Source organism: Pelophylax lessonae (assembly GCF_965119305.1).
Source record: "Pelophylax lessonae genome assembly, chromosome: 2".
NCBI classification, from domain to species: domain Eukaryota; kingdom Metazoa; phylum Chordata; class Amphibia; order Anura; family Ranidae; genus Pelophylax; species Pelophylax lessonae.
The window spans coordinates 691,345,780-691,366,444 of NC_138769.1; the positions used below are offsets into that span (position 1 = coordinate 691,345,780).

A 20,665-nucleotide genomic window follows, 5' to 3' on the forward strand; every position below is an offset into this window, starting at 1 on the left:
TGATATCTATGCGTTCCAGACTTCAGGCTGTAATTGACTGCAAAGGATTTGCAACCAAGTATTAAAAAGTGAAAGTTTGATTTATGATTGTTAATCTGTCCCATTACTTTTGGTCCCTTAAAAAGTGGGAGGCACATATACAAACTGTTGTAATTCCTACACAGTTCACCTGATTTGGATGTAAATACCCTCAAATTAAAGCTGAAAGTCTGCAGTTAAAGCACATATTGTTTGTTTCATTTCAAATCCATAGTGGTGGTGTATAGAGCCAAAAAGATTAGAATTGTGTCGATGTCCCAATATTTATGGACCTGACTGTATTTGGGGGGGGGGGGGGGGGGCTGTCAGGTAGGCTGTATGGGGCCCGGTGGTTGCTAACAGCAGCCCCGCATGTAAGTATGCATATCTCATACCTGATGGTCCACTGTGGATGCTGACAATCACTGTAGTAGTCGTTGCTACTACAGTGAAAGCCCTGGTCTTTCAGGTCCTCTGTGAGCGGCTTCACCTCTGCACACTGACTACAGTGGGTTACTCAATCGGCACTGCTACCATTAATAGAAAACCTTGTATATACTTGTAAACCTTTTGAATGCAAGGTGTTTTCTTGGTGGGTTCTGTGGCAGGACCATCACCACCTCCACCTAGGGTTGCCACCTCATCCCTTTAAACCAGGATGCACATTACTTACACAGGTTCTGTGGCTGATTACGGTGGTAATTCAACTCACTTGTGCCTAAAGTGCATTATATTAGCCTCAGAACCTGTGTAAATAATGTGTCCTGGTTTAAAGGGACGAGGTGACAACCCTACCTCCACCTCATTCTATTTAGAGAATGCCTTGTTTTCACTGAGGGAAAACAGAACCGAGTATAATTTTGTGGTGCTAAATAGTTTGTATGGATTTTGTTAATGAGAACACAAAAAGGAGTAAAGTAGATTCCCCCCTGCAGCCAGCAACAATAGACCCCACCCCATCAACAATAGATCCCCCACACAACAACAGACTACCCCAGCAACAATGGACCCCACCCCAGCAACAAAAGTTCCCACACAGCAACAATAAACCTCACCCCAGCAACAATAGTACCCCCACAGCACCAGTAAACCCTACCCCAGCAACAATAGTTCCCCTACACCAGTGGCTCTCAAATCCGGTCCTCGGGACCCACTAACAGGCCAGATTTTAAGTATTACCTTGGGGGATGCAGACTAGAATACTGCAATCACTGAGAAGCAAATGAGATCACCTGTGATGTAATTTAGTTATCTTGCAAACCTGGCCTGTTGGTGGGTCCCGAGGACCGGATTTGAGAACCACTGCCCTACACAACAATAGACCCCCCCCCCCCACACACACACAGCAACAATGGACCACCCACAACAAAATACCACCCCAGCAACAGTAGACCTCCAGCAGCAACAACAGATCCCCCAGAAGTCTGCATCAATAGACCCTCCCGAAGCCAGCAAAAATAGACCTCTCCTTCAACAGTAGACCCCCTATCAGCAACATATGACCCCCCCCCCCAAGCAACAATAGATTCCTCACCAGCAACAAGAGACCCTCACACAAAAACAGATCCCCACAAGTGACAATGGATCCCCCAGCAGCCGGTATAAATAGACCCTCCAGCACACCCCTTGTCATTACATAAATTCAGTGCTGGAGGTGCCGGACCTGCGTTCCCTCGCGTTCTTGCTGAAGAAAAGCCCTGAATGTAAGTATGCAATACAGATAATGCACGGAGTTCAGCTTTAACTTTTTTTTCCCCCATTGGTTATTTTTTGTAGCATTTTAGGGAGGGGGAAGAAGAAAGGGGGCACCAGGAAAGAAGACCTTGCCACAGAGATGGAAAGACCACTTTAACCACTTGCCTTCTGTGCACTTAAACACCCTTCCCATCCAGACCAATTTTTTTGCTTTCAGCGCTCTCACACTTTGACTGACAATTGCGCGGTCATGCTACACTGTACCCATATGAAATTTTTATCATTTTTTTCACACAAATAGAGCTTTCTTTTGGTGGTATTTAATCATCTTTGGGTTTTTTATTTTTTACAAAAAAAAAGAAAAAAGACAGAAAATTTTGAAAAAAAAAAGGTTTTTCTTATTTTCTGCGAGTAAATTTTGAAAATAAATAAATTTTTCTCCTTCACTGATGTGCGCTGATGAGGCGGCACTGATGCGCACTGATAGGCTGCACTGATAGGCACTGATGAGGTGGCACTTATGGGCACTGATGAGGTGGCACTTATGGGCACTGATGAGGAGGTACTAATATGCCGCACTGATAGGCGGCACTGATAGGAGGCACTGATAGGCGGCACTGATGAGCACTGATAGGCGGCACTGATGAGCACTGATAGGCGGCACTGCTGGGCACTGAGAGTTGGCACTGCTGGGCACTGGGAGGTGGCACTGCTGGGCACTGAGAGGTGGCACTGATAGGCGGCACTGCTGGGCACTGAGAGGCGGCACTGATGGGCACTGATAGGCGGCACTGATGGGCACTGGCGGATGGCACTGATGGACACTGACGGGTGGCACTGATGAGCACTGATGGGCAGCACCATCAGTGCCCACACTCAGTGCCCATAGTGCTGCCAGTCAGTGCTCATCAGTGCCTAGATGAGCAGGCACTGATGGGCACTGACTGGCAGCACTATGGGCACTGATGGGGGGGCACTGTAGGCGGGCACTGTGGGCAATTTGTGTATGTGTTTTACCTCTTGTAATCAGGGCACTAGTGATCGGTGCCCTGATTACATTTCTTCTGTGTCCCTGGCGCTGTGAGGCTCCCTCTCCTTCCTCACACTGCAGGCTCCGTGTGAGGAAGGAGCGCCGGCGATGAGAGATGATCTCATATGTTTACATATGAGATCATCGCTCATTGGACGGCCCGATCACGTGGTGAATGGCCGCTGTGATTGGCCATTCACCACGATCTGTGATCGGCTGTGTCCAAGGGACACGGCCAACACAGATTTTCCCCGATGCGCGCTCTCGGGAGCGCGCGGGGAGACTGCTTCTGGGAGGCCGTTTAAAAACGGCCTCCCGAAAATTCGAGTCCGCGCTGCAGCCGTATATAGGCTATAGCGCGGACCGGAAGCAGTTAACATATGTATAGGGGTACACGTTTCAGGGGAGGAGGGGGATGTTTTAAAAATAGAAAACTAGAGTTATGCTTTAGGCCAGGCTCACACTTATCCGGTGCGTTAACCCAAGTCGTCGTATATTATTGTGGTTGCGAGGAATATTGCACTTATGGTAAGGACAGACACTTTAATTTGTACTTAGAAACACAGTATATAAAAATCAGAAAGCCTCCAGAAATAATAGATTTTTATTAAAGGGATGTAGATGTCTTGACAAGGGATAAATAGTTTCAAGATAAAAGAGAGAACACAAACACATTTTTCTTTATCTCTTGAAGAGTTTATTGCGGTACATTTTGTCCTCCACCGAAAGTCCACAAAAGAGTTGTCAATATTTCACAACTGGCTTTTCTAGCTATTTGCTTATTCAAAAAAATGGAAAATGCACCGATGAAGCGTGATAGCATCAATTAGCTCTGTAATATCTGCAACATTTCAAAAGAACTGAGAAGTCTTGCAGTTATATCTCTGGAGTTTCCAAAAGAATAAGAAACCAATGAATCCATCTTACTAACAACTAAAAATAATAGAAATGTAGGTTTTGGCAGGTGTTACGCTTTAGAGCTTTTTTTTTTATTATGATTTTTATTAATTTAATTTTAATCAATATTACAAAATATTTAACCTCCCTGGCGGTCTGATTATGTCCAGATTTCTGTGCTAAAAGCGGTACATTGTTTTGCATAGAAATCTATTGTTTTACATTTTAAAACTCTCCTTCCACTGTGATCCCCCGCCGTCCTTCCCTGCCATCCTCCGCCGCCGTCCTCATGCCATCCTCCCGCTGTATGCTCAGCCAATGCCGGCACCTGTCTTCCGACTCCCTTCTCTGCGAGCGTTTCAAAGCAGGGAGGTGGAACCGGCGGCAAATTCAAAAGTGTAAATACACCAACATGACATGATACAAAGCTGTGATCCGGATTACACTGTATCATCCCATTTCACCACAGGATTTCACCTGGTGACTTTTCCAGTGCCCTGCCTATGCTTTTCCAGTTCTTTGTGCCTGGAAAATAGAGAACGACCATGGCGTCCAAAAAGCATTCTTTTTGCGCAAAAAGTGCTTTTAGACAAACGGGAAAACAGCGACAGCGAAACTGAGTTACTTGAAGAACTGAGCGATGTCGATTCATGGGAAAATTCGTCATCAGGTACAGAAAGTGACGACAGCGACGATTCTGATGTCTCTTTCTGGCACATCGTTGGAAATTCTGAAGAATCATTTGATATACTTCCCAAATTCCACATGCTCTGTGCCAGAAAGAGACATCAGAATCGTCGTCACTTTCCGTACCTGATGACGAATTTTCCCACAAATCGCTATCGCTCAGTTCTTCAAGTAACTCAGTTTCGCTGTCGCTGTTTTCCAGTTCGTCTAAAAGCGCTTTTGCGCAAAAACAAACGTTTTTTGGACGCCATGGTCGTTCAAAATTTTCCAGGCACAAAGCACTGGAAAAGCACAGGCAGGGCACTGGAAAAGTCACCAGGTGAAATCCTGTGGCGAAATGACATTATACAGTGTAATCCGTTAGGATCACAGCTTTGTATCATCTCATTTCTGTATTTACACTTTTGAATTTGCTGCTGGTTCCACCCCCCTGCGTCGCAACGCTCGCAGGGAAGGGAACCGGAAGACAGGTGTCGGCAATCAGCCGTGCACAGAGCAGGGAGAGACTGTGAGGAGGCCGAGGAGGACGGCGGGGGAGCGCAGGGAGGTCGAGTAATGTTCTGGAGTAATCCAGAGTGTGGCTCCCCCAGTAACCCCCCCCCCCCCACTGTGCTGCCCCCCCTTCCCCATTGTGCTCCCTTCCCTCTCCTGCCAGCTGCTGCATGAGATGTGTCACAATAGAGAACCAGGAAGGGGTTGGTAAATATGTAATTTACCAGCTCCTACCTTTTCTGAAAGGACAGAGTCATAGTCAGTGACATTGTAAAAAAAATAAAATAAAATGATAAAAAATAATAATTTTAAAAAGAATTAAAAATACTAAAAAATAAAAACTACTGACACCAGTGGGTGAACTTCCAGGATCGCAAAGGTCACATTTGCAACCGGCCCTGGCATTCCACCACCGTGGGGAGGCCTTAAGATGGCAGGAAAGGGGCCCACTGCAGAACTTGTGAAAGGTCCTGCTGCTGGACTGTAATAAAGGGCACCGCAATGAGAGTAAAGGGCCCCAGGATCAGGGGGAAGAGCCCCAGACTTGAAGGGAAAGGCCACGGCCAGGGGTCCCTTCATGGTTTCTTGCACCAGGGCCCTGAAGGTTTTAGTTACGCCTCTGTCCAAATCATTTGGTGGAGGGGGTTATGGTGTGGGGTTGTTTTTCAGTGGTTGGGCTTGGTCCCATAGTTCCAGTGAAGGGAACTCTTAAGGCATCAGCATACAAAGACATTTAGGACAATTTCATGTTCCCAACTTTGCATTAACAGTTTGGGGTTGGCTCCTTCCTGTTCCAACATGACTGTGCATCAGTGCACAAAGCAAAGTCCATAAGGACATGGATGAGTGAGTTTGGGGTGGAGGAACATGACTGACCTGCACAGAGCCCTGACCTCAACCTGATAGAACACCTTTAGGATTAATTAGAATGGAAACTGCGAGCCAGGCCTTTTCATCCAACATCAGTGCCTGACCTTACAGATGCACTTCTAGAAAAATAGTCAAACATTCCCATAGACACACTCCTAAACCTTGTGGACAGTATTCCCACAAGGATTGAAGCTGGTACAGCTGCAAAAGGTGGGCCAACTCAATATTGAACCCTATGGACTAAGACTGGGATGCCATTAAAGTTCATGTGCATGTAAAGGCAGGCGTCCCAATACTTTTTACAACATAGTGTATCTCTTAAACACAGACACATAAACTGAGTATCAACACAAAGTATAGAAACCCTCACAAAATTCATGTGTTATATACTGTAAAAAAATTAAATAAAAAACTATTACCATTGCTATAATAGTCACTGGTATATGATCAAAATGTATATTTTATTTATGCGCAACTCTGTATTCCTTGTATTTCCTGCTTATCTATGTTGAAAATAAAACATTTTGAAATGTTAAATATATATACTGTATATATTAAAAAGCAACATGAACCAATATCAGACATGGGAGTAAGTCACACATGTGCAAGTCACAAGCAAGTCTCAAGTCTTAACCTTCAAGTCTCAAGCAAGTCCCAAGTTACTGTGGAGAAAAGCAAGCAAGTCAAGTCGAGTCCCTGCTAGAAGTCAAGCAAGTCAAGTCATTTATTTTGGTCAAGTCACAAATCAAGTCAGAATACTGATCTACCCCAATTTTCACCTTTAAATCAGTTAAAAGTCAGTGGTCAGGAAAGGTTTTGTTGTATTTTCAACATTAACAAAACTGCTAAGTGTTTTTTTCTTGGCATATTACCCACATGGAAGAAAAATATATTAAAAATATATTAAAAAAAAACATTTTTTATTTTTCCCAAATATATTGGAAATATATTTGAAATGCTACAATTTTGGCCATATTCAGTATATTTCAAAATATTTTTTCCCTAAATATATTGAAAATACATTTTTCTTACATATGGGTAAAGAAACACTTTGAATGTACAAACAGCTCAAAATCCTTCGTCCGGTCATGTTTACACACCACAGTCACTAAAAACATGTTAAGTATTTCCATTGTTAAACAGCCAGTGTCCTAAAAATCAGAACACACTGAGGTGTTTTAAGTGACTGTGGTGTCAGAAACATAACAGACATTAATTTTGCTTTAACACATCTTGAGAAAATGCAAATATTTAATAACTTAAAAAAGTAAAGTCATTTAGAGTCATATGTCTCAAGTCAAAGTCAAGTCTCAAGTCATGACTACCAAGCCAAAGTCAGGTCGAATCTTTTATTAATTTTAGTCAAGCAAGTCTCAAGTCCTCAAACTGGTGACTTAAGTCTGACTTAAGTCAAGTCATGTGACTCGAGTCCCCCACCTCTGCCCAATATCCAACCAGTCCCCAATATGCCAAATATCAGCCAGTGACCAGGGTGCTCATCCTGGCATCACCAGGTTCATTGAGATACAGTAAGTTGTAAGTACAATAAAAGTTGTTTGGAGATCATTTCTAGCTGTAACTGCAGTTTTCTGTGAGATGGCGCGTCTCTCTTTATATATGATGGCGAAGGGAGAAGGAGAAAACTTCCCTCTAGATTATTTATATGTTTTCCTGCTTTAACATAGGCACATCTGTAAAATTCATTTTCTCTAGGGGTCTGTCCTATGTACCGAGTTATGTGGTGCCTAGCACCAAGTCTATTTAAATCAATTTAAAACTTTTTTATCTGTATTTTGAAAATTTGAAAATTAAGAATTGGGAAAAAAAACGTATGCGCTGACCATCTTAACAAATGATATAAAATGTATAATTGCTATTAAGAACCAAGTAAAACTAAACTGCTAATATATCTCCAGCTAATGTCTGGCAGGATCAATAAGTTCTAATTACTACAAAATCTGGTAGCTAGTAAATAATGTTAAAGAAATAAAGCAATAACACGATAGTCAACATGTGCAGAATTAAAGCAGAATGGTTCAATCCCCGGGTAGCTGAGAATTCAGAATGATGACAGGACTGGTGCAAATTGCTCTACCCATGGCGCGGCAACTGCCACTTAGGTTATTCTTCAGCAATAAAAATCGGAGGTTCTAGCCTTTCCCAAGAGGGTTCTCATTATTCCCAACTCTATCCCAAAAAAAAAAAAAATATTAGACTCACTTTAAGGTCCCTTTCACACAGCTGACTTTACCACCCCTCTGAGAAAAAGAGGTGGTTGAGAAGGAGTTTGGTGATATTCAGCCTTCTGAACGCTTTTTTTCCTTTTGCTCCCAATGGAGATTTTCCATTGAAATACCACAAGGTAACCACACTTAGCACCTGGTTGGTGCACGGTTCTTGACTTCAATTGCACGTTTGGCAAACTGCACCACCAGCCTAATGCAGGCATCCCAACCTGCAAAAACAAATTTCAGGGAGGTGGCAAACTCATTTCAGGGAGGTGGCACTCTGCGTCGCCCCCCCCCCCCCCCAAACTAATTTAACACAACTAGAGGATGATCAAAGGAAATGGAATCAGTATACAGAGGTTTACTTCTTCTGAGAGATATTAAAGTAACACTCGAACCACCATGACCGCTTCAGTGATTTGAAGTGGTGATGGTGGTAGAAGACAGAAACACTGCACATGCTGGGATATTTACAATTATGTGCTGGGGGATAGTTGCACCCCTAGCACATGTGACTTAGGCAGCCAGAAAATGTCATGTCCTTATTCATACGTATGTACAAGGACATGACATATTATGACAAAACACAACTAGTTATTAAAAAACATATTGCAACAATTTACACACGCTAATTCACATACCTTTCCTACTTATTTTGCAGACTGCTGGTGTGGTTACTGCTGACGGTTATTGCTGGCGGGTACTGCTGGCAGTTCCTGCTGGTGGGTAATGCTGGCGGTTACTGCTGGCGGTTACTACTGGTGATTACTGCTGGCGGTTACTACTGGTGATTACTGCTGGCGGTTACTACTGGTGATTACGTCTGGCGGTTACTACTGGTGATTACGTCTGGCGGTTACTACTGGTGATTACTGCTGGTGGTTACTGCTGGCCGGTAATGCTGGTGGGTAATGCTGGTGGGTAGTGTTGGTGGGTAATGCTGACGGGTAGTGTTGGTGGGTAATGCTGGCGGTTACTGCTGGCAGGTACTTCTGGCTGTTACTGCTGGCTTGTAATGCTGGTGGTTACTGCTGGCTTGTAATGCTGGTTGTAATTGCTGCTGGGTAATGCTGGTGGGTAATGCTGGTTGTTACTGCTGGTGGTTACTGCTGGCACTGCTGGTAGGTAATGCTGGTCATGCGGGTACTGTTGGAGGAAGCAGCGGTTGCAGTAGAGAGCAGAGCCGCTGCTTTCTGTATGGCTCCTGTCACAGGCGGAGTGCATTTTATATCACTCTGCCTGTGACAGAGCCAGAACTATACAGGCAATGACTCTGTCACTAACTGCAGGCATCCTAACTCTCCCGCGGCAGCAGGGAGATCGCACGGCACTTGCGGGTGTCTGTGAGCCACCAGCCAAAGGCGGGAGACTCCCGCAAGTCGCAGGAGACTTGGGATATCTTCTAATGCAACATGCTGAGTTATATTTTCAGGACCTCCCTTTTCAAGGTAAGTGAAGCCCTATTAGTTATCATGAAATTCTTGAGTATATTCCATATCAGTGCAGCGCTACTCAAAGCAATTGTATGTCCCCCTGGTGCCCAACATGTGGCCTGTTGGCCCTCTATATGCAGCCCCCACATATTGGGCACCATACAGGAAGATGTGTAGCAGCAGGGTGCCAGGCTCTGGAATGCTCTTTGCGTTCCAGCACCCAACACTGAATGAGAGAGACTTTACTATGGGCAGAGATATTTCCACCCACATAATGAGCAGCGCAGAAGTGTGTAATGGGTAAGTGATCACCCATGGGGGGATAGGGGCTATCTTTCACTGCCATGACCATCGATGGCCTGGGACGGTTAACTTTTACTGCCACTGACCACCAATGCAGGGGTGGGGGGGTTAAATTGCACTGCCACTGACCACCAATGTGGGGGGATAATAGCACTGATACCAATGCTGGGGGTTATTATTGCAGTCAGTGACACCAACATTAGGGGTTATAATTGAACTCACTGACACCAATGTTGGGGGTTTTTATTAAACTCCCTGATACCAATGTTTGGGGTTTTTATTACGTCCACTGACACCAATGCTGGAGGTTAATATTCCACTCACTAACATTAATGCTGGGGGTTATTGTACTACACCTTTTTCAGTGTGCATTGTTATACACTTCAAAAAATGCAGCAGAACTGACAATTTTGGACATTGAGGTGAACAAATGTGCTACTGTTGTGTGGCCCTGTGGAGGTTTGGGGGGCTGCACTTAGGACCCCCAATTAATTTTCTAGCTGACCTCCACTGGTATAGTCTAGGTCTATTGTGTGAGTGACTGTTTGTTATGTCATGTCCATCTATCGCATACAGTTCAAATCCCAACCACAGCACTACCTGCCTGGAGTGGCTTTCCTCCATGTACTCTGGTTTCCTTCCATGCTCCAAAGACATGCAGGTAGGTCAATTGACTCCTGTCTAAGGTGGCCCTAGTATGTGTAAGTATGAATGTGATTTAGGGACCTTAGATTGTAAGCTCCTTGAGAGCAGGGACTGATATGAATGTAAAATACATATGTAAAGTGCTGCATTAATTGATGGCACTATATAAGTACCTAAAATAAATAAATACTCACCTTTCCGATGGTCGCTCCCCAGTGCTGGCATCTTCTCTCGTGTGCCGGTCTTCGACCGTCTTCATTAGCCAGCACAGGATGACATCAATCCCGTGCATGCCATGGAGCCACTCAGCCTGGCACACAGGGACTGGCCCAGCTTTATAGGCTGGGCTACGCATGCACAGCTCAGTTTACAGCGCCAGAGAAGACAGTGCATTTTATTGCATAGGAATCATTGCAAGTGTGATAATAAAAGCCTAAAAAGTCCACATGCAGTGCTAAAAAAACACCTAGATATAGTCCAAATTTCAGTAGAAGGGAAGAGATGAAAACCCCGCACCAACTTCAGTGTGAAACAGAAGCACACCACACTGCTATCGTTATAATATCTCCTTACCAGAAGATAGGTGAAACAAGCAGTATATCAAGGGCCTTCCCAACAGCCAACATCAGATGGACGATTCAACACTCTAGCCGACCAGTATATGGCTCACACTGGATCAAAGATCAATGGAATGGATCCAGGATTGGTATCTGATAATAATCCTCCACTCGGCTAGACTCTCCAAACACAAGGAAAAAAACCCACGTGACAGATATAAAAATCTCATAGTGAAGTATGTTTGGCCAAATTACAACATTTATTAAAATTGTACTTACAATAACATGGGTGAAATAAGCATAAAATGATATCCAATGTTGCGGCTCTAGCCTGCTTGTATCCCACAAGAACCGTTTGATGCGTTTCAACCAATAGGCCATCGTCAGAGGCGTGGCCTACTGAAACAAGTATGCCTATTTATCCTAAGAAACCGGAACTTGCGTCAACGGCCGGAACTAGCGTTAACCGGACATTGACAACCAGAACTATCGGACCTACGTCCAATGCGTTCCAAAACCCGTAAGTAATGAAGGATTCTATATCGGGAAGTAGTCAACCAGGATTCCCCAGTCCAAATCACATACAAACCTGAAAGTAATTAAAAATATACTGGGTACATTTTAACAGTGCCAAGTCAAAAAGCAAAACGTGAGACAAGGCTAGAACACCAGCCTGTCTCTATATTAATGTAGAAAATTGTGGTTGATGATAAAAACCTATCAAACACACGCCCAGCGCTAGTAGTCCCTACGAAATACTAGATGATAACACAAAGTATTGACATGCAACACAATACTGATGTAACTCCAAGTATTAGCATGTAACACTGAACTGGTGCAACAATAAATATAAATAAATCAATAAATATATATATCTGATTAGCAGCCGCTGTAAATAAACAGTACTATAAATGAAGTGCAGTTAATAACGTGTCAATACACAAAATCAGTCACACTCAGCAGCGCTATACTCAAAGTCATCCGCTCTGAGTATCAAAAACGTCAAATATAAAACAAAATGCACAGGACCATCATACGAATGTAAGTGTCCATTACATAGAGCAGTCTCTATAACTCCCCAGTGAGGTCTTCTACTGTCAGAGTGACATGGAGTTCATAATCCCAGATCGAATGAATAGTGGTACTTCAATCCAGATAAAGTGAAATGGGTTCACCACCACACCTCCAGTGCTCCCCTCTAGATTAAACACTCACCAGACCAACAGAGATCAGAAGCCTCTATGTTATTGCCTTTCAGTTGTCTCTCCAAATTAATAGATACAGATCACTGCGCGCTGTAGCTTCCTGTTTCCTGTGCTCAGACTCTCCAGTACCATGTGACACAATTTGACCAATGGGAAAAGACAAGAGTAGGGCTCGGATAGTGTGATAACGTTTTCAACTGTTTATTGCTAAAAACACAATCAATCCACCCCCCCCCCCCCCTGTTAAACATGCTTACATTCAAGTGTAGGATATTCAGCATATAAGTTAACGGAATACCGCCAGTATGTAGCCCAATCCGGCCGATCAGTCAGCTCCCCGCAGATCTCCCACCTCTGCTATGGAAGACACGGCTTCTCTGCAAGGACATCCGACTCCTGGTGTCTCCACGATAGCGGCGTGCTGGCGTGCTGACGCGTTTCATTGTAAAACGACTTCAACAGAGAACCTGTTGAAGTCGTTTCTTCAAAGATTCCATCCCGTCTCCAAATTTCTGATTGTTATTACTTTTTTAAGTTTTAATGTATCGATATCTTTCAACACCAAATCCTTAAACACTGAAATTGATGGAGCTACATTACCCGGTGGAGCTACATTACCCGGTGGATTGAAGAGGGAGGCGTTAGACAAACCCGATTGTCTAACACCAACATCTGCTCCACATGTCACTCTGGGTGGTTTTGAAAGGAGATATCATTTAATGTTAATCTTCCTAATGTATTTTTGCACATCCATGAACGCCCCAAATTTACTTAGAGGCTTATCAGGGTCAAATTTCAGGCCATGATTCAACACAAATTACTCTTACGGAGGTTGAAAATACCCGCATTATTTATACCCTTCTCCTCTTTTCGGATCTCTTAACTTGCCATTTAAAGACCAAGTTATTCTTGTAATCTTCTAAATCTCTTACCTATTTTTTCTTTGCTCCTGATCCTTTTTTTTTCCAGCACTTTCTTTAAATTATCCAACTTATTTTTATAAGACAATTTACCTTTAAGTTCCATGATGTCGTCATCTAACTTTTTGAGCTTGTGTCTCTTCCGTGCAATTAGAAATCGCAACAGGTCGAGCCCCACATCGTTAAAATATTTATTCCACCCCATGAGATCCTGCTCATCCTTCTGGGCAGTGATCTCAAATCTCAGGCTCCTGGGAACCATATTATCTTTCAAATACTTCTCCAGAAAGGCCACATCCCAGTTAGCATGAACTTCTGAGATCAGGAGGTTTTTAAGGTGTACAAATAAGCCACCCATATCTGAATTCTGTTGTGCCTCCAAACTGCTAAAAGCATCCTTAATAAAAAGCCTGCATGCTCAATGTTTGTTATAGCAGAACTTCAGTTCCTCTTTAGGTGTATGTAACTAGACTCTATATTGTTTGTCCAGTAAAAATGTATTGAAACAGAAATGTTCACACCTTGAAGTAAAGCGTCGCGATTGTGGCAGTGTGGACAGATGTGAGCAGTAGGTCGAGGGGGTCAGGGGACAGTAAAAACAACCACCGGTTTTTACTGCAAAACATTGGTGTTAAGCACCAACAATCCCGCGCAGTGGAATGAAATTATAATATATTATAAACAAGTAAATAAATATATAAATTAAGGGAGCTCCAGCATAAACGTGAAAAACGCAACAAGTGACAAACTTATATAGTGAAATATAATAGCCGCGCTCAACCAATGTGTGAATAATTCCTGGGATTATACAATAGATGTAATGCAAACAAATATGTAGTGCAAACAAAGGTAATATTGTGGAATTTCAATAACCCAAGTGATTGGTGTTAGATGAATAATACCTAAACATAAATATGAGTGTACATGTTCAATACATTGATAAATTGCAAAAAAAATAAATAGCAAAATGAAGTGGTAAAGTCAAATCAGTCCCAGCAATAAGCTATTGTGGGATATAAAACCACAGCAGACAGTCCAGATAGGTACAAGGCTGGAAATCCTAGAAAGGTGTATCTTCTGACAGCAAGACCTGCACCAAAAAGACTTATGGCGCTTTTCCACTGCATGGAACCGAGCGGTTCGGCTCGCTTTTGTGCTTTTCCACTGCTGGTACCGCATGGTATAGTGTATGAACGGTTCGGTACGGTTCGGTACGGTACGGTACGGCGGCGCTTTTCCACTGCATGGAACCGAACGGTACGGCTCTCAAAAACAGTACCTACTTGATTGTGGTTCCAACAGGTACCATACCCGGTACCATATACCACAATCCTTTGCATGCAGTCACTACTAACCACTGATTGGTCAGAGAATTCCACCCACCCCGTTGTTATTCTACCCACTTAACTTTAGTACTACTTTACTGGAAAAGCAAACCATACCGTACCGTACCGAACCGTTCCAACACCGTACCATGCGGTACCAGCAGTGGAAAAGCAAACCGGGCCAAGCAGGGCCAAGCAGGGCCGAGTAGAGCCGAGCCGGTACTTGCAGTGGAAAAGTGCCATAATTTCACCCGGTGGTACAAGCCGCTTACCAGATCAGATGAACCCCAAAATTATAAGGTGTCAATGGTAGCCTTAGTCATATATATATATATATATATATATATATATATATATATATATATATATATACCAGGTGGTTAGGATAAATTCAGAAGTAATCCTCCAGCCGAATCCTATATGTATCACGATTAGAATTGTACCATCTACAGTATGTAGCTCCAATTCAATCATACATGGATAAAAGAGAGAGCTCCATGGTGAAGTAAATCAAATCAGGGATGCTTTATTAAGTGAAATAAAACGTACAATTTGGCTTCTTGTAACACAGCAGACATTCAAAGAGTAAGTGCCGAATGCCGAGGTAGACGCGCTTCCGCGTTCCAGGATGTGTTCCACTGAAAGCCGGAAGTGGCGTACTGGCGTAATGCGATCAAACTTCCCGACATGTTTCGTCAGCGCGCGAGCTGACGTTTTCAAGGGTCATGACGGTCATGAGGGTCATTGAAGGTAATGTCTGCTGTGTTACAAGAAGCCAAATTGTAAGTTTTATTTCACTTAATAAAGTATCCCTGATCACCGTTTTTTACTGCCTCTTTGCCACCCATGAGAACTTTAGCCTTATGAATACAGTAAACCCCCGTTATATCGCGGTTCAGTTTTTGCAGTCCCGGTATTTTGAGGTTTATTTCTGTAAGACTTATTAATATTATTATACTAATTAAATCATTGTTAATTAAATATTTTTGTGTTTTCTATTGCTCTTGCTCTGTCTCTCAGTATCTTTTATGTGTTTAAATGTGTTTCTATTGTTTTTAAAGTGTGTTTAAAGACCTTAAAATGCTTCTAAAAGTATAGTGACAGTTATAAAAACATATAAACAATATAAAAAACAAGCTGCGCTAGAAATTGAAACAGTCCATATGAATGTCCATAAATGTAAATGTAAAGTGATGACACTTGTGCAGGTACCGCTTACCAGATTCCAAACAATAAAGAACCAAATAGGTGAAGGCAGGTATCTTCAAAAGTGAGACGCGGTAAACTTCAAAGGACTCCAATATGATTCTCCTCAGTGAAACATTAATGAAAAAAAAGAAAACAACACCATAGTGTAAACCGATAATGGAATGAGGAGTAGATGCACCAAATAGGTTATGACCTGTGCAGGTACCGCTTACCAGAAGTGACAGATTTTGTAGCCAAAATGTAGTATGATGACTCCACCAGGTCTCAAAGAATGAACAGCAAGCCTGCACTCTTGTGATGCAAATCTCCAGAAATGGGTATTATATAAAAAAGAAAAAAAGGGCAAACGCCATAGCGTAAAACCAAAAACAATAGGTAATGACAACCGAAATGTGTGAAACTGGAATTCCAGTGCTGAATGTGGTAATTGAGTAGTGAAAGAGTGACAACCACCACCAAACTGAGTAGATACCCCTTACCAGATATAGCAAGAGGAAATTCAGATAGTCTCCCCAGTGTGATTGTCCGCTTACCAGATGGACTAATATATAAGCATGTAGAGATAAGGGGTCCCGATCATGCAACCAAGAGGGCACCAGTAAGGATGGGTACTCTTACCGACTCCAGGTGGTATATGAGCGGGGGTTCAGAGTAACATCGGGCTAAACTCCAATTGGACTCCTCCAACCAAGGCTCAGGAAGTAGTGCAGGTTAACCGAGGAATAAGGAGGGGAGAGCCATAGCATAAAATCCAACGATAATTTATTCAAAACATAAAAGTTGCACTTACAAACATCAGATGACAATACGTGGGTAGAAGGGAGGTAACAGCCGCCGGCCGGACGGCTCCGCTCGCCCGTCCTTCGTAGACAAATGCGTAGGTGTGACGTCAGCACGCCGTGACCTGACTAGTTTCATCAAAGATGATATTCTCAAAGGTTTGAGAATGTCATCTTGCTGCTAAGAAATTCAAATCCTAAAGTACATCTAAACCCAAAATGTTTTTGCTCTTTTTGGATAAATTAGGCAAGGATTAGATCCCCTGTCAGGTTTCTATTGCTGTTTGTGCTTTCACTGGGCAGATGCACTCTATATTTGTCATGGTGATTATTATCACTGAAAATTAAAGTGAAGGAACATTTGGAGTTGCCACCAGATCAGGAATAGAGGGGAAATAATTTAATGGGGATACTTGCTAATACACATGTGCAATTAGTTTTGTTACAATTCAAAATTCAGACAAAGTTTTCAGTATGCATCTGAATCTCGGAATCGCAATAGTAATGAATTTCAATGAGTCCAAAATAAATTATAACAAAACAATGAATTAATTGAATTAATTCATATTCATTTGTTTCATTCTGAACTTTTGTTTGAAGCATCCAAAAATAATGTAACAACATATATTATATTGCATTAATATTTTTCATTATTATAGAAAAATGCACTACAGCACATATAAAATGGAAACATATTGCCATTAATACAGTAAGGTATAAAAGTGAAATAAGATGATGACTCCTACTTATTATCAGAATCTCCGAAACATAACATAACGAATGAATACAATATTAATTAATCTACTGAAATAACAAATAAACACATTAAACATATATAGCCAATCTTCCCAAATACGAATAGACTTGGAACAAAGAATTTTTGAAACAAATCCAAATATATGAAACTAATTTCAAATAATCAAAACGATTTCCGAAAATGAACCATTCTAATATGAATATGACGAAATTGAATGAATAATTTAACGAATGAACCCGAAACTAAACAATCTTTTTTCGTCATGCACTTTTCTACACGCTAAAGTAACAACTGAAAGGGGATTACCCTCACTTTGGAGAAAGTTCCTCAGGAAATGAAGGGAAACGTTCCCAATTAAACAAAGATGCAAATTCCTCCTTGCAGTGAGTCTGCACCCACATTGCAGGTGTTAAATACTCATTTAGGTCTAGAAGAGAAAAGCACTTTTACTTACTCCGCTTCTCCCCACACTCCAGCGATGGACGGACCAGTGCCATCCTCACATCCAGTGCAGGGCTTTTGGTCTTGATGACGTCATGACCTTAGACCCCTGGAGTATGGGGGAGAAGACACTGTGGGGACCAGTCTGGTGGCATGAAGGATTGGATAAGTAAATGTAATTTTACATGCTTCATAGACCTAAATGTATGGAATTTATGTGCAGCTCCATTGCAAGGGAGAATTATCAATTCACTGGAGTTGGGATTGAAATTTTTCCTGTTCTATCCAAAATGAAAACATTTTTAACATGGAGGAACCCTTAAAATAACTTTACGGTCTCACGGAACCCCTGCAAATTTATTTTCCAATAATTTTTATTGAACAGTATTTTACAAGAGAAAGTTATAAATCACATTATATAATAATAGTGGGGTAATGCAAAATCATACATCTCCACAACCTTACAAAAATAATAATAATAATAAAAAAAAAAAAAAATTGAATCACATATGGTCACGGAAATCAGGACCTACTGAAGTTCATGCTTGCGGTAAGCCTAAATGCATGCACAAAGATAACAAAATCTTACCACCACGGTACATTTCTAATTAAACAAGCATATGGTCAAGATGGCTACTTTGCCTAACAGTAAACCACCAAGCCACAATGCGATGTTCAGAGCTGAGTCTCAACAGAAGACATCTATACTATTGACCGAGTACACACTCCACAGTCTTGTGCACTGACATAATGTATGATACCTGACCAATTGGAGAGAATGACTTCGCAACCCAAAAAATAGGAGTCCACATTCTACACAATCAGCGTGGGAATGTCGCTTCCCAGAAAAGGGACAGACAGAAAAGGACTAAAAGGAAAAAAGAAAAGAGAGGATGCGCCAGCTCTTAACTACTTTTATCAACTTTATAGTACATTAGCATGATGGTCAGTGGGTAGAAGGCTCCTTACATTCATGGTCAGTTGGCCGGCAGCACTGATCATTCTGGATAAACCCAACAGGCTGGTTGTACACACATGGATCGAAATTTAGCCTGTCACTATCCATGTATGGCCAGTTTTACAGTCAAAAATATCATTGATGTCTGTGGTTGGGTATCAAAAAATTGTCAAAAATTGATTGATGCTCAAGGAACCCCTAGTAACCTCTGCAGGAACCCTAGAGTTCCATGGAACCCTGATTGAGAAAAGCTGCTTTAGATAAAACAGCCCTAGCAATCTACCTTTCCTCTTTGATTATATAACCTTGTTGTAACTCATGCTTCTGTATTTGCCAAGCACTTGATTTATACCACCAAGTATCTTGCCTTTCCCATTGCAAAGCCGCAACACCTACTTGTCTACATCAAGTGGGTCCTCCATGGTTGGGAGCTCATTGTTCCTCTCTTGGGTCATACTTCTGTCTCTCTCCACAGGCATCAATGCCTAAGCAGCTCCAAGTGGCATCTACCTATTCAGCTTAGTAGAGGTATATAAAAGCTGTCCTCTTGACCTGATTCTATCCAAGCAGTAATAAGCTCTTCAGCTCAGCAGTAAACACTGTTATCACACATGATATACAGGCAGTTTCACATTTCAGGGCTGACAGATCCAATGAATGATGTCCTGTTTGCCAGGCCAGTACAAAGCTTCCAGTTGCCATGTTTGTGTTTGTTTAGAAATAGTACAATGATTTAAAAGGAGTTACCAAATAAACATTCAACCAAAGCCAAATGGAAGGTAAATAATGTCATAAAGTGAAGGAATGAAGAGAGGGTGAGGTCGGAGGCTCACGTGTCCCGATAACAGGCCGTAGAAGAATGGAGGCTGTGTAAGGATAAGCCCAAGACAAACTGTACATAGTCAGATACTGTACAGAGGACATGTCATTCATTGTACTGCGCACTGATTATGGAACGGTTGACAAATGCTTGGGAAGGGATTAGCTTATTCTAGAAGGGAAAACTCATTTTAGGAGTACATGTACTGAAGGCAGCTAAACTGAAATGTTAGGGCCCATTTACACTATTTGCATTGGGATGCGCTAAACGGCGTTGCCTTGCTCAGTCCCAACGCAATGACAAGCCAATTTGTGGTGCAGTGGTGTGCATTAAAAAAAGTACTATATACTATACACCATACTTTATTTTTAGGGCAACGGGCTGCTGCAAAAACCACGCATCTCAACACCACTGTGTGCATAGAACCTAATACCTAATGAAATGTCACTTGTTGATATTGATATTTCAATATAGGTTTAACAAAAGAAAAAGTAAACAGTCAGGTAAGGTGCATCAGCACTGTGTATTCCCAGCACTCACCAGCGGCCGTACCTAAAGTGGTTGTAAAGGGTGAAGGTTTTTTACCTTCATGCAATCTATGCATGAAGGTAAAAAACGTTCAGTGTGCAGCCCTAATACTTATCTAAGCCTGGTCTTGATCCAGCGATTGGCACTAGACCCGAGGCTCTCCCGGGTCTCTCTCTCCTGATTGACTGAGATGCCATTGTCAATCACAGCCAGTGAGGCAGCTGAGTCACGTTCTGTGTGTTTTTTGGATGCAGAGAGCCAGCTTGGGAGCGAGCACGCCTGAGTATCCCCACAGCGAACGGCTTGAGGGCACTCGGCAAGGGGGAGGAGCCCAGAGCGTTGGCGGGGGACCTGAAAAGTGGAGGATCGAGGCTGCTCTGTACAAAACCACTGCACAGAGCAGATAAGTATAACATGTTTGTTATTTTTTTTTATAATTTTTTTCCTTTACAATCATTGTAAGGTGTATGTCCAAATTTTTTTTCTTAGAATTTTTTTCTTTTTCTTGCAAAAAGTGTGCAATGGTAATGTAACCGGGAGGGGACTACAGTTGTCTGACACTGCAGACTTATTCTCTGCTCTCTCAGACTGTCTCTGTGCTCCCCTATTGTTGGTCTCGGATTTTCATGCATCATACTCCTGAGACTGGAAGAGCATTGTGGGAACTGCAGTCTTCTGAAAGCTATCACTGCACTACTGAACTGTTTGTGGACTACACCTCCCAGCAGGCCATTCGCTCCAGGGGAGAATTGTGGGAGAGACTATAAAGAGATCTGCTGACCAGGCCCACGCTCTCTTTCTTCCCAGGATCCATCGTGGGTGCATCGGTCCACCGCAGAGAGAGAGAGGGGACTACGGCCTACTGCAC

At 42.5% G+C, this 20,665-nt stretch overlaps 1 protein-coding gene across 2 annotated transcripts in view; it reads right to left on the bottom strand.

Moving 5' to 3' along the window:
• LOC309545257 (cyclic nucleotide-binding domain-containing protein 2-like) overlaps positions 1–18,920 on the bottom strand; it is a 525,861-nt gene extending 506,941 nt beyond the window's left edge. For both annotated transcript variants that reach the window (XM_082244395.1, XM_082244394.1), the window contains exon 1: positions 18,846–18,920. In XM_082244395.1, the coding sequence (XP_082100521.1) occupies positions 18,846–18,904 (59 nt within the window). In that variant the 5' untranslated portion in view covers positions 18,905–18,920. The remainder of the gene's footprint in view (positions 1–18,845) is intronic.
• Positions 18,921–20,665: the final 1,745 nt, after the last annotated feature.